Genomic DNA, 14074 nt, shown 5'->3' on the forward strand with positions numbered 1-14074 from the left:
GCATTTTTGCAGCTGTAGCTGCAGCTCCAATTCGACCCCTAGCCTGGGAACTTCCATATCCTGCAGGAGTAGCCCTTAAAAAAAAAACAAAAAAAAAAAAGCAATACTTGGCTTGATGCTTATTCCACACGTCCCATACTATCTTTCTCAGAAGGACAAAAGGAGATAGAACTCAATTGCTGTGGCCAACAATAATAACAATGCATGAGAAGCAATACAGATTAAGAGCATAGGATTTGAGGGAGTTCCCTTACGGCATAACAGGTTAAGGACCTGGTGTTGTCACTGCAGCATCCTGGGTCACTGCTGTGGTGTGGATTTGATCCCTAGCCTGGGAACTTTTACATGCCACAGGCGAGGTCAATAAAAAAAAAAAAAAAAAAAAAGACAACAACAAAAAAAAACAGAAACAAAGCACATGATTTGGAATCAAAAAAGTTCTAGGGTTCACCTTCTAGCTCTACTATAACCCAGCTGTGTTATCTCAGACGAGCTACTGATTAATTGATCTATGTCTCAACTACCTCTTTCCTTATCTGTGTGTATATTTAAGGATTAAATGATTAATGTATGTAAAACACTGAGTAGAGAGCTTGGCACAGAATTCAGTGCCTGTGAACATGAACTACTACCAGTTACACACTAGTTTAGAGTTTAATAGCTTTTACATTCATTATCTCATTTGACCGTCCATTAATCCCTTGTACAATCTGGCAGGTCTCGCTCGGAAGACACTATGTTAACTGAAACTTGCACGTATCAGAACTACGTTCTTGCTGTACCTCAGTTTTACAGATGAGGAACTGGAGGCTCAGAGAAGGTTTAAGGACCTCACTGTCAACTGTCATACAGATAGAAAGAGATACAAGAGGGAAAACCTGAGAAAAGAATCCAACATTTTTTTTTGGAGTTGGATAAAAACAGTTTAACCACATGAAAGCTCCTGAGACGCATTTAAGCCAGCAGAATCAATTACACATTCTCAAATGCTTTGAAGGAACTTCCAGAGCACCTTCAGTTGTTACCAATCATTTAAGAAAGGAAGCATATGAACAACGGTCAGTGCCCCAATTCTCCCTTAAGGTGATGGGAAGGTGAAACAAGGTGCTCTGGTAGAAGAGTGTGTTAAATCACTTTACGAGCTGCTTCTAAGGGTAAAGACATTCTTAACGTTTGTGCTGGAGATACATCAAGCGAGAAATGGTGCATGCCCAGGACTAGTCACAGAAGCACCATTCTTATTATTTATTTTCTTTTTGGCTGTACTTAAGGCATATGAAGTTCCTGGGGCCAGGGATTGAATCCGAGCTGCAGCTATGACCTACACCACAGCTGCAGCAACACTGGACCCTTAACCTGCTGCACTATACTGGGAACTCCTGAAGAACTGTTTTCAACAGCAAAATATGGAAAACAAAGTTGAAATTACTAGAGTAAATTAAAAAAGTCAGTCACAAAAATTGCATACGGTATGATTCCATTTATATGATATGTCCAGGAGGGGAAAATTGATAAGAGACAGAAAATAGATGAGGAGTTAATGAAAAAGAGGAAAGAGGGAATTGAGGAATAAATACTAACAAGTATAAGATTACCTCTGGGGGGATGAAAATGTTCTAAAATTAGATTGCGGTGATAGTTACAAAACCTGTGAATATAGGAAAAATCACTGACTTGTACACTTCAAATGGATGAAATATATAGTTGGTGAATTATATCTTGATAAAGCTGTTTTTAAAAAGGGAAGAAAAGAAAATGGCAATAGCTGAAAGAACATGATCTAGGTATCAGGAATTCTGAGCTGTAGTCTCAGCTACGTTACTGCCCTGCTGTCTTGCATCAGGACTGTCACAGCATCTCTGGGCCAGTTTCCTCATGTATAAAGTAAAGGAATTAGGATAGATTTATTCCTTCAAAATTCTTTCGACCTCTAAGAGCTAATGATAAAAGAAGAGTCAGATGAGTAATTACGGAGTCACGAATTCTTCCAAAGCCACAATGTCTAAGGAGCAGGAACCGGGTTCTCTTACTTCCATCTGTAATTTTACTGGATGCGAGTCGAACGACCTCAGTGATCAAAGCTGTCTTTGCCAATCTACTTTTGGAAAAGCCCACAGGAAAGTGATATTCCACAAAGAAGGTGCTAAAAAATCAAAACAAGAAAGGTAATTTAAAAACAAACCCAATTAATAAACCTATTTTCTCTCTAAAAATCCTACGTATCTTTTAAGGCCCTATTTTTGGAGCCTCACGTCCTCAGAGGACAGAACTTCTCTCTTCAAAGCCTCTACTTATCTTGTCAGGCAGAATTGAAGGCTCCCTTCCTTGTGTTCCCACAATACTTTTGATATAAAACATCTCTTTTAGCCCCTTAAGCCCTATGACAAAGAGCCATTTAAATGTTTTTCTCTCTCTACTGGTGGCTGTTAAGGTCTGGGTCCTGATTTTCTTTTTTCTCGTACACGAACCCAGCAGAGTGCTCGGGACCTCGTAGGGAGTAGGGGATTCAGTACGTTTTTGTTGCCCGAATAAAGCATACGAAAGCACTTCACAAATCATAAACTGCTGGACAATTATTTATTACTACTATCAGACACACTTCTCAGAAATGTCAAATTCCGTTTTCTCATTTGAGACGTACCGCTTTTTTGTTGCTGTCGGCTTAGGTGCTCTCCCAGCGAAGTTTTTTTTGCCAGGAGTCTCCTGAGGACTCTCTGGAGGAACTCCCATTGTTTCAATGATGATTCTGACTGAATGTGCTCTACCCAGAAGGGCCAGTCTATCCACACTTAGTGTCATCGCTTGGGCATCTTCCAGAGTTTCTGAAAGGATCGGTGGTTCAACCATATTTCTGAAAGGAGTTCACACAGAAAGTGCAACAGTCAGAAGCCAAACGTGAAATGATCTAGTTCGTACAGGCAAGAGGAGGAAAGAGGAAAGACAGAAAGCATCTCACACGTTACCAAGGAATGAGAAGTGGCATTGATCATGGTAATTGTGGTTTTCAACTACGGTGAAAGAAATCTTAAAAAAGCTGAAGCCATTCCTATAGTACAAAAGCTCACCTCTACACAGGCAGAGACGCGATGTCACAGAATAAGGTTTTCGACAAGGGATACAGACTTGACGTCGGCCACCGATTACTTTAATGTAACTTCTATAATCCCTTTTGTGTACTCGTTTTCACGTCTTTCTTTATGCACATTTTATACAATACAACCTAGACTTCCGCTTTCTTCCTTAGGCATTACATCCTATCTGTCTTTTCATGTTACCCCATTTTTAAGGATCACAAGGCTTAAGGAGTTACTGTAACTTAGCCAGTCTGATAGGTGGGCAAATACAGCTCACTTCACTTGGGGAGGTCTCGTGAAAATAACCTTCCTTTGTTTCTGCCTCTAAACAAGCATTCATAGCGAATCTCACCTGTTTTTCCTGCCCACGGCCCTCTTCTTCAACTTAGGATCCGCTGACTCCAGAACCTTCCGAGCGCTGGCAGGAGCTGTGGACTGGCTCATTGTTTTAGAGGGAACAACGCCATCGTCTTCACTGCAGACATCACTGACGCTGGAATCAGATTTCTGGGGGGAAGAAGCAAAAACAAAGTATTCAAAGAGAGCTGCTTTGGTCCTGCTGTACAGCACAGGGAACTACATCCAGCCACTTGTGATAGAACATGAGAGAAGAGATACGAGAAAAAGAATGTATAAATACGGATAACTGGGTCACTTTGCTGTACAGCAAAATTGACAGGACACTGGAAGTCAACTATAATAAAAAACTTTAAAAAGATAACGGCTTTGGGGAGAGCGGTAATGAAAACATTTCTCTAATAAATCCCTCTCTGAACATATAATCAGTCTCTTAGAGAGAGAACTGACACCAGAGAGACAATCCCATGTTTTTCCTGATTATGCAAAAATAATCTCAAGTTCACAAAATTAACCTAGAAGTTCAGTTCAAAGAAAATAAACAGGAGTTCCCATCATGGCTCAGCCATAATGAGCCTGACTAGTATCCATGAGGATGTGGGTTTGAGCCCTGGCCTTGCTCAGTGAGTTAAGGATCCAGTGTTGCTGTGAGCTGTGGTGTAGGTCACAGATACGGCTCGGATCCCGCACTGCTGTGGCTATGGTGTAGACTGGCGGCTCCAGCTCCAATTTGACCCCTAGCCTGGGAACTTCCATATACTGCAGGAAGTTGGATGACAAAAAAATGACAAAAACGGCTAAAATGACAAAAAAAAAAAAAAAAAAACCAGAAAAAAGAAAATAAATAGATTCTTGTTTTCGTCTTTCTTTTAGGAAAAAAAAGGAAAGGGCTAGACTGTTTGTGGAGTGGTGAGACAACCAGCATGACTGGACTGCGTACAGGACAAAAGCGGGAGATGAGGTTAGGGAGGTTAAGTTGAGATCAGGTTCTAAGGCCAAGCTCAAGGCTTATGAGATGGTGTGGTCTAGTGACAAAACACACGAGCTTCTTTTGCTAGATAGACTAGGGCAGGAATTCTAGTTCTGCCATTTAATGACCAGTAGTTAATGTCTCTGAGCTTTTATTTCACGATACGGAAAGGAGATAACACTATCTCGTGAGGATGGTCAAAGAATTAAAGGAAATAATGAATTTAAAACATTTGGTTCAGTACTTAGTAAATAACAGATAACCTAAATTCCCTGGCGCACAGAAAATGGGTAATAAACCTAAGTTCCCTTTCCCTTTTCTCCTACAGGTAACACGGCAACAGTGGTGAGTTCTGAGGCAGAAAGTCATGAAGTCCTACCAATTCACAATGTCTTCTAAATGCACCTCCTGTCCAGTCCCACGGCTGCCACTCACTCTGGCTCTCACACCTCCGAGAACCCAGGGGCCCCCTACCTGCTCTGCTTATTCTCCCCTGGCTGATCTCCGCCGTCATTATCAGATCAGCCGGGGGTGGGGGGCGCCGTATCCTTTCCTCCTCACTGGGTATTCAGATGCTCCCACAGACTGGTCGCAAGAGCCTGCCTCACTGCGTCTCCTCATCAATTCCGCACAAAGTCTTACTCCATCGCATCGGGTCCCTGGTAGCACACAAACTGCTAGTCGACATGCCAATCTTTCTACTCCCCTCTTGCATCCTTTCCCTCTCCGAACACTGTCTCTCAGGTCTCGGTTAAAACCCCTCATCCTGCATGATGCGCCTTCCCAGCAGGACCTCACAGAAGTTCCTCCCTGCTTCTTCTGAACCCTGGCCGCCCCCACTGTCTTTCCACTGAGCTGGTATAAACTACACTGTATATTTCAGTTACCTTGAATGACCTGGAGGGAAAGAAAATCAGGAGTACGACAGGAATCTTCACAAACATAAGTGATTATTTGTGGAACCGAGAATGAACTCATTTTACATATACTCTAGGAGATACTAAACCAGTGACAACATACAGCTGGATATAAGAAAGAACTCTGAAGATGCTAAAACTGCCTGACAAGAGAATGTTCTTTCTTGAGGGTCAGTAGAGGTTTTTTTTGTTTGTTTGTTTTGTCTTTTTAGGGCTGTACCCAAGGCATACGGAGGTTCCCAGGCTAGGGGTCGAATCGGAGCTACAGCTGCCGGCCTACGCCACAGCCACAGCCACACGGGATCTGACCCCTACACCACAGCTCACAGCAACGCCGGATCCTTAACCCACTACTCGAGGCCAGGGATCGAAACTGTATCCTCGTGGACACCAGTCAGATTCGTTTCCACGAGCCGCAATGGGAACTCCAGTAGAGGTATTTGTCCCCTGTGAGCAGAGTTGTCTCTGGAACACCTGTGTCTAAAGACAGCAGTCCAGGGTGGTTCTGAGGTTATACCTGCGTCAGCTCTTCCTTAAAAGAGCTCCAAGGAAGCCACATCTTGATTAAGAACATAGGGTTTGGACTCAGGTAAACGTGAATTTGAGTCCTGGCTGTAACACGTACTTGCTATGTGTCCCTGAACAAAATACTTCATCTTCCTAGGCCATCCCCTCATGTGTAAAATGAGAATACTCTCCTCCTCAGATTGTCACTAGAATTACACAAGGGATGCAAAATGGATGGCTGTCTGTCTGTCAAGTGGTAACACGCTTGCACCTACTAATATTAGCAACACTCTTGTGCTCCAGTTCCTACAGCGTCAGATGCCGTGACTCACAGGTACTGTGTAAAATAACTTCTCCAGGAGACTCTGGTCATACTGAGGGTCGCTGAGGTCACTGATGCAGGACACATCACTCCCGGGAGACGGGGAATCTGGAGGAGAGCCGAGCCCGTCCCAGGAACGACCCTGAGATAATTCAGCACTGCAGAGATAAGAAAAATAAAGCAGGACTTTAAAGGACGTTTCAGCTGAGCTATTCTTTCTCAAGTTCTAAATATGGAAGAAAATACGTTAAAAAGAAAACTCAGAGTTCCCGTCGTGGCGCAGTGGTTAACGAATCCGACTAGGAACCATGAGGTTGCGGGTTCGGTCCCTGCCCTTGCTCAGTGGGTTAACGATCCGGCGTTGCCGTGAGCTGTGGTGTAGGTCGCAGAAGCGGCTCGGATCCCGCGTTGCTGTGGCTCTGGCGTAGGCTGGTGGCTACAGCTCCGATTGGACCCCTAGCCTGGGACCCTCCATATGCCGCGGGAGCAGCCCAAGAAATAGCAACAACAACAAAAGACAAAAGACCAAAAAAAAAAAAAAAAAAAAAAAAAAAAAGAAAACTCACACCAAACAGAAGATTACCTGAGTAACAGGTTCAGGTTATATTGCCCTTTCTCTGGGATGTCAACATGCAGCATTTAAAAAATACATGACTGACACCGATTGTGATCTCACTCATTTATTTAACAAACATTTTACTGGGCACCTATTATGTGCCAGGCGTGGTGTTAGGTCCTGAACAATACAGAGATGGCTAAGATGATTTGTTCTACTCCTATACAGCAGGGAAGAGAAAAAGGTAAAGAATTAACTTTCGTTCAATGAATTAAATGTCATATACTGTTTCTGTGAAGAATGGCTAATTCATAAACATGCCTTCTATTGGCAAAAACGTGTATTTTGATTAATTATGGCAAGATTAGTTCTATGTGGGATAGAGAAACTAATAAAACAGATATTCTCTGGTGGCTCAGCGGGTTAAGGATCTGGCAGTGACCATGCTGTGGCTCGGGTCACTGCCGTGGCATGGGTTTGATCCCTGGCCTGGGAACTTCCACATGCTTCCAGTGTGACCAAAAAAAAAAAAAAAAGAATTTAAAAAAAGAAAGGTAAGAATATATATATATATATATATATATAGAGAGAGAGAGAGAGAGAGGGTATATTTCATTTATTCTTGTCTCTCTATAGTAACTAGCACTTAATGAACATCAGTTGCTGATTCTTAACGAAAATGTCATTGATAATAAAAACAATAACATTAAATACTTAATATGTGCCCAATACTGTGCTAAGCATTTCTATGATCAATTCTTTCAACAACTTTGCTTCCCTTTCAAGCTAGTGGCTACGCATTTCTTCCCTTTGATTTCTCAGCCCAAGCTGCCACAGTGACAATGCTGGATCCTTAACCCACTGCGCCACAAATGGATTTGAGGTCAACAATTAAGAATTTGCAGAATACTTGGAAGTTCCTGCTGTGGCTCAGTGGTAGTGTAACTCACTATTATTCATGAGGTTGCTAGTTTGATCCCCGGCTTTGCTCAGTGGATTAAGGATCCAGCATTGCTGTGAACTGTGATGTAGGTCACAGATGTGGCTTGGATGCCATGTTGCTGTGGCTGTGGTGTAGGCCAACAGCTGCAGCTGAGATTCAACCCCTAGCCTGGGAACTTCCACATGCCGCTGGGTGTGGCCCAAAAAAGCAAAAAAAAAAAAAAAAAAAAAAAAAAAAAGACATTCCCATTGTGGCTCAGTGGTTAACAAACCTGACTAGTACCCATGAGGTTTGACCCCTGGCTTTGCTCAGTGGGTTAAGGATCTGGTGTTGCCAGATCACAGACATGGCTTGGATCCCACACTGATGTGGCTGTGGCGTAGGTCTGTAGCTGTAGCTCCAAATCGACCACTAGCCTGGGAACCTCCATAAGGCGTGGGTTCGGCCCTAAAATGATAAAAGACCAAAAAAAGAGGAATTTTCAGAATTCTGAAAGCAATTCTCCACTGTCTTCCACGGAGCTGGTAGAAAAGTCTTCTTTTTGTTTGTTTCTGGCTTTACCGAGGTGTAATTAACAAATAAACTTGTTAACATACTAAAAGTATACAAGATGATGATGTGCTAGACATTGCGAAAGGACCCTCATTGAATTAACTGAATGTGAATTAACTGAAAGTGATGAATCCATCACTTATTTCCTTTTTCTGTCCGTCCTTTCCTCTTTTTTTAAAGAACATTTAAGTTCTATTCTCTCAGCAAATTTCTTTTTTTTTTGCCTATATCCCTTGCATGTGGCATTTCCCAGGCCAGGAACAACACGGGTCCCTAGCCTGTTGAGCCACTAGGGAAGTCCTTAGCAAACTGAACTTCTGCAATACAGTGTTATCAGCTATGGTCACCACGCTATTACACAATAGATGCCAAGATCGAAATATTCTTAGAACTGAAAGTTTATACCCTTTTACCAACCTCTCCATATTTCCTCCAATCTCCAGAAACCACTTTCTGATAATATATTTTGATAAATTTGACTTTATTTTTTTTGGTCTTTTTGCCTTTCTAGGGCCGCTTCCCGAGGCATATGGAGGTTCCCAGGCTAGGGGTCCAATTTGAGCTGTAGACGCCCGGCCTACGCCAGAGCCACAGCAACGCGGAATCGGAGCCGTGTCAAATTTGACTTTATTTTTGATTCTACGTGTAAGTCTTTCTTTGGCTTATTTCGCTTAACATAATGCTCTCCAGATTCATCATCCATGTTGTCACAAATAACAGGAGTTCCTTTTTTTTTTGCTTTTTAAGGCCACACCTGTAGCATATGGAGATTCCGAGGCTAGGCGTCTAATGAGAGCTACAGCTGCTGGCAACGTGGGATCTGAGCCACCTCTGTGATCTATACCGCAGCTCATGACAACACCGGATCCTCAATGCACTGAGGAAGGCCAGGGATTGAACCCACAACCTCATGGTTCCTAGTCGGAATCGTTTCTACTGCACCACGATAAGAACTCTGAGGAGTTCCTTCTTTTTTTAAGGCTGAATAATATTCCATTCTTTATGTATATACCACATTTTCTTGATCCATTCATCCATCGATAGACACAGGCTGCCGTAACACCTATGATACCGTGGCTATTCTGTATAACGCTGCAGCGAACATGGGAGTATGAGTATCTCTTCAGGATATGGATTTATTCCCTCTGGATATATATCCAGAATTAGGCCGGCTGGTTATATGGTAGTTCTAGTCTTAATTTCTTCAGGAGCCTCCATACCGTTTTCCCACCAATGGTATAAGAGGGTTTTCTTTTTCTCCAAATCCTCACCAGCATTTGTTCTCTCTTTTCTTTTTGATAACAGAAATCTTAATTCGTGTGTGGTGGTATTTTGCGGTTTTTATTTGCATTTCCATGATTAATAGGGAAGCTGAGCATATATTTTTGGTGCCCATTGGCCATTTGTAGGTCTTCTTTGGAAAAAAGGTCTATTTAGGTTCTTTGCCCAATTTTTAATTGGGCTATTTACTTTTTGTGCTATTGAGTTGTCTAAGTTCCTTGTATATTTTGGATATTAATCCCATATCAGATATGTGGTATGCAAATATTTTCTAACATTCCTAAAGCTGCTTTTGTAATTTGTTGATGGTTTTCTTTGCTCTGCAGAAGTTTTTTAGGTTCATGTAGTCCCATCTGTTTATTTTTGCTTTTGTTCCCTTTGCTTTTGGTGTCATATCCAAATAATTAGTGATAAGAACAATGTCACGGAGCTTACCCCGATGTTTTCTTTTAGCAGTTTTACAGATTCAGGTCTATGTTCAAGGATTTAATTCATTTTGAGTTGATTTCTGTGTACAGTGTAGACAGCATACATAACAAAGTTTTAGTCTTTTACATGTGATTGGCCAGTTTCCCAACACTATTTATTGAAGAGACCATCTTTCCCCATTGAGTCTTCTTGGTCTCTTTCTCAAAAACTAATTGACCATATATTTCTGGGTCCGCTACTCTTTTCCATTGATCTATGTATCTGTTTTTATGTCAAAACTATATTGTTTTGAGTACTATAGCTTTGGAACATAGCCTGAAATCAGGAAGTGCGACCCTCCAGCTTTGTTCTTTTCCAAGACGGCTCTATTTGGGCTCCTTGGTGGTTCCGTACAAATTTTAGAATTGTTTTTTCTACTCTTCTGAAAAATGCCAGTGAATTTTATAGAGATTGCATGACTCTAAAGGTTGCTTTGGGTAGTATGGACATTTTAACAATATTAACTCAATCCATGAACGTGGAATATCTCTACATTTATCTGTGTTCTCTTCAATTTCTTTCATCAATGTCTTACAGTTTCAGTGTATAGATCTTTCACATCCTTGGTTAAACATACCTAGATATTTGATTCTTTTTGATGCTATTGCAAATGGACTGTTTTCTTAATTTCTCTTTCCATTAGTTCATTGTTGGTGTATAGAAACACAACTGATTTTTGTGTACTGATTTTGCATCCTGCAACTTTACAGAATTCCTTTATTCTAACTATATTTTGGCAGAGACTTTAGCGTTTCATGTTGTCTACAAATAGTGGCAGTTTCACTTCTGCCTTTCTGTTTAGCTAACTGATCCATTTTGAGTTAATTTTTTTATATGGTTTAAGGTAAGGGTCCAACTTCATTTTCGGCACATGGCTGGCCAGTTGTCCCGGCATCATTTGTTGAAAAGACAATTCTTCTCCATTTAATAGTCTTGACGTTGTTGCTGAATATCAGCTGACTATAGACACATAGGTTTATTTCTAAACTATTAATTTTATTCCATTTATTTATATATCTATCCTTGTGCCAGTACCAAACTGACTGGATTACTGTTGCTTTGTAGTAAATTTTAAAATAGGGAAGTGTGAATTCACTAATTTTTTTCTTTTTCAAGACTGTTTTGTCTACTATGGGTCCTCTGCCATTTCACAGTAATTTTAGAATCATTTTGCCAATTTTTACAAAGAAATCAGCTATGATCCTGACAAGGATTGCACTGAATCATGAACACAGGATGTTTCCCATTTATTTACATCTTCTTTCTTTCTTTTTTTTTAAAATGCTCTGTCCTTTATTAACATGTAAATACTTCTGACTACTTAACACATTTCAGGTTTTGTCAGCTATTTACACCCTAGTGTTAATTGCTTTACCAGAGCCTTTCTGCTAGGTTTTTGTTTTTTTGTTTTTTGGCCTTTTGTCCTTTTAGGGCCTCACCAAGGGCATATGGAGGTTCCCAGGCTAGGGGTCTAATGGGAACTATTGCTGCCGGCTTACACCACAGCCATAGCTGCGCCAGATCCGAGCTGGGTCTGCGACATACACCACAGCTCATGGCAATGCCAAATCTTTAACCTACTGAGTGAGGCCAGGGATCAAACCCACAACCTCATGGTTCTTAGTCAGATTTGTTTCCGATGCGCCATGACGGGAACACCCATCTTTTTTAATTTCTTTCAACAATATTTTGTAGCTTTCAGAGTTCATGTTTTACACTCGTTTAAATTTATTGTAAGTATGTTATTCTTATCACTGCTATTATAGATGGAATTGTTTCTTAATTTTACTTTTGATTGTTCATTGCAAGTATATAGAAATACAATGGACTTTTGTGTATTTATCTTGTATTCTGTCATCTTTCTGAATTTGTTTGTTAGTTCTAATAGTTTTCTTAGAGGATTCTTTAGGATTTTTTACATACTGGATCATGTCATCTGTGAAAAGAGATAGTTTTACCTCTCCCTTTCCAATTCAGAATACTTTTATTTTTTTTCTGCTTAATTGTGCAGGCCACATAGGTAATAAAAAATAGACCCTAAATTTCAACTTGTGTCTGTTTTAAATCCATGATGTTTTCATTATACCCTGCTAACACTGGTGTTAGGGAAAGAGATAAGAAGTAAGACTGAAAAGGTGGATTGGGGACCATTTTCTTTTTTTTTTGTCTTTTTGCTATTTCTTTGGGCCGCTCCCGCGGCACATGGAGGTTCCCAGGCTAGGGGTCGAATCGGAGCTGTAGCCCCCGGCCTACGCCAGAGCCTCAGCAACGCGGGATCCGAGCCGTGTCTGCAACCTACACCACAGCTCACAGCAACGCTGGATCGTCAACCCATCGAGCAAGGGCAGGGACCAAACCCGCAACCTCGTGGTTCCTAGTCGGATTCGTTAACCACTGCGCCACAATGGGAACTCCGGGACCATTTTCTAAGTGAAGCTAAAAATAAAAGGCTAAAGATTGGATTTTTATTTAGTAGGTAATGAACAACCAAGGGAAGAACCTGATTATTTTAAGGAAGTGTTGCTTTAGGAAGATTAATCTGTTAACAATGTACATAGTGAATTGGAGGAAGAACTTAAAAGGTTAACAGTTCTTACCTGCCCAAGAGCAGCTGTATGGCTCCGGTCTCAGCTTTTGTGTCGAGTTTCCAAAATGCATTCTCAGTTGTAGGGAGGAGGTGCTCTTCAATGTGGTCTTCAAATTGATTCCCAGACAAGGCTCTGACTCTAAGGCATGAAAAAAAACCCAAACTTTTTCAGTGGCTAACATATGGGAAAAATCTAAATTAGGAATTAATTGAGCTAAGAAGTATATATAGACATGCTTCGACATGGAAAATTTAACACACTATGGACTTTACCTTAAACATATATCAGACTTTACAATTTACAAAGGACCTTCCTACATTAGAATTTCATTTCATTTATATAAGAGAGGGAGGAGAAAATGCACCCACTTTAGAGATAAGCATGCTGGTTTACAGGGAACCTCGACTTCATCATTCACCTATCTAGCAAGTGTCAGTGCTAGGTCCAGATTTGGAGTATCTAAACTCCGAGTTTAGGCATCTTTCCCACCACATTAAGGAATTACTTGCTGAGCATCTCCAAGATCATTTAGTCCATAACTTGACAAAAAACACATGCTAACAACTCTTAAAAAACGAACTGTTGGGGTTCAAGTTTATCCTGTAACTTACTGCGTCGATGCTCTAAGAACATCTTCTTTCATAGAGGGATGAACTTCTTCCAACAACATGCTAGTATCTGGGCTTGATTTCATTGCAGAAATCACCATAGCATTACGGAGTTTATTGCCTTGTTCTAACAGAGCTGAAGAGGGCAAAAGCAGAACACAGAAAATCTAAAATCCAACAGAGTCACTTGCAATATTTAGCACCTTTCCTTCTATCACAGGCCTCACCACGGGGGTACTGCAGTGGCTTCCTTGTCTGTCTTTCCCACTAGCTTGCGAATTCCTCGAGGACATTCACTTTAAAATAAATGTTTACTAAGCTTCAATTATGCGGACTGTTTTCGATGTTGGCCTCACAGCAGTGAGTGAAGTCTCTTCCGTAGAGAATAACCTCCTTAATGGAGTTGTTACCTATATGTACTGACTATTCCAATTGGTGCTTATATGTAATAAATTTAGTAATACTTAACATATTATTTTTATACCTGCATATCTTATTGAATTTTCTTTCTTTTTTTTTTTTTTGTCTTTTTTGTCTTTTTTTTTTTTGTTGTTGTTGTTGTTGTTGCTATTTCTTGGGCCGCTCCCGCGGCATATGGAGGTTCCCAGGCTAGGGGTCGAATCGGAGCTGTAGCCACCGGCCTACGCCAGAGCCACAGCAATGCGGGATCCGAGCCGTGTCTGCAACCTACACCACAGCTCACGGCAACGCCGGATCGTTAACCCACTGAGCAAGGGCAGGGACCGAACCCTCAACCTCATGGTTCCTAGTCGGATTCGTTAACCACTGCGCCACCACGGGAACTCCGAATTTTCTTATTTGTAACAGTTTTAAGATTATTACTATTCAAGGAACACTAACAACTATACCAACTGGCTAAACTTTTAGGAGCCATAGTGATAATCTCATCCAACTTTTTATATCTATATAG

At 41.1% G+C, this 14074-nt stretch overlaps 1 protein-coding gene across 24 annotated transcripts in view; it reads right to left on the minus strand.

Annotated features, from left to right (window-relative positions):
- Window positions 1-14074, minus strand: part of C2CD3 (C2 domain containing 3 centriole elongation regulator) — a 119001-nt gene that overhangs the window by 82954 nt on the left and 21973 nt on the right. For 17 of the 24 annotated variants that reach the window (XR_014814559.1, XR_014814562.1, XR_014814564.1 and 14 more), the window contains exons 6-11: window positions 13147-13279; window positions 12545-12673; window positions 6158-6305; window positions 3427-3581; window positions 2642-2851; window positions 2031-2143 (exon numbers count right to left, since the gene is read on the minus strand). Coding sequence is in view for 7 of the 24 variants with exons in the window: in XM_084975136.1 (XP_084831262.1) it covers window positions 2031-2143; window positions 2642-2851; window positions 3427-3581; window positions 6158-6305; window positions 12545-12673; window positions 13147-13279 (888 nt within the window). In the remaining 17 variants the exon portion in view is untranslated. Of the gene's footprint in view, window positions 1-2030; window positions 2144-2641; window positions 2852-3426; window positions 3582-6100; window positions 6306-12544; window positions 12674-13146; window positions 13280-14074 lie in introns of all 24 variants that reach the window. The other 7 variants (XR_014814558.1, XR_014814557.1, XR_014814560.1 and 4 more) reach the window with 1 other exon arrangement.

This window comes from Sus scrofa, chromosome 9, assembly GCF_054392235.1.
Source record: "Sus scrofa isolate SSC_HxYL_T2T_F1_AM1 chromosome 9, Sscrofa_HxYL_maternal_Yorkshire_Landrace_v2.0, whole genome shotgun sequence".
Lineage (NCBI taxonomy): Eukaryota > Metazoa > Chordata > Mammalia > Artiodactyla > Suidae > Sus > Sus scrofa.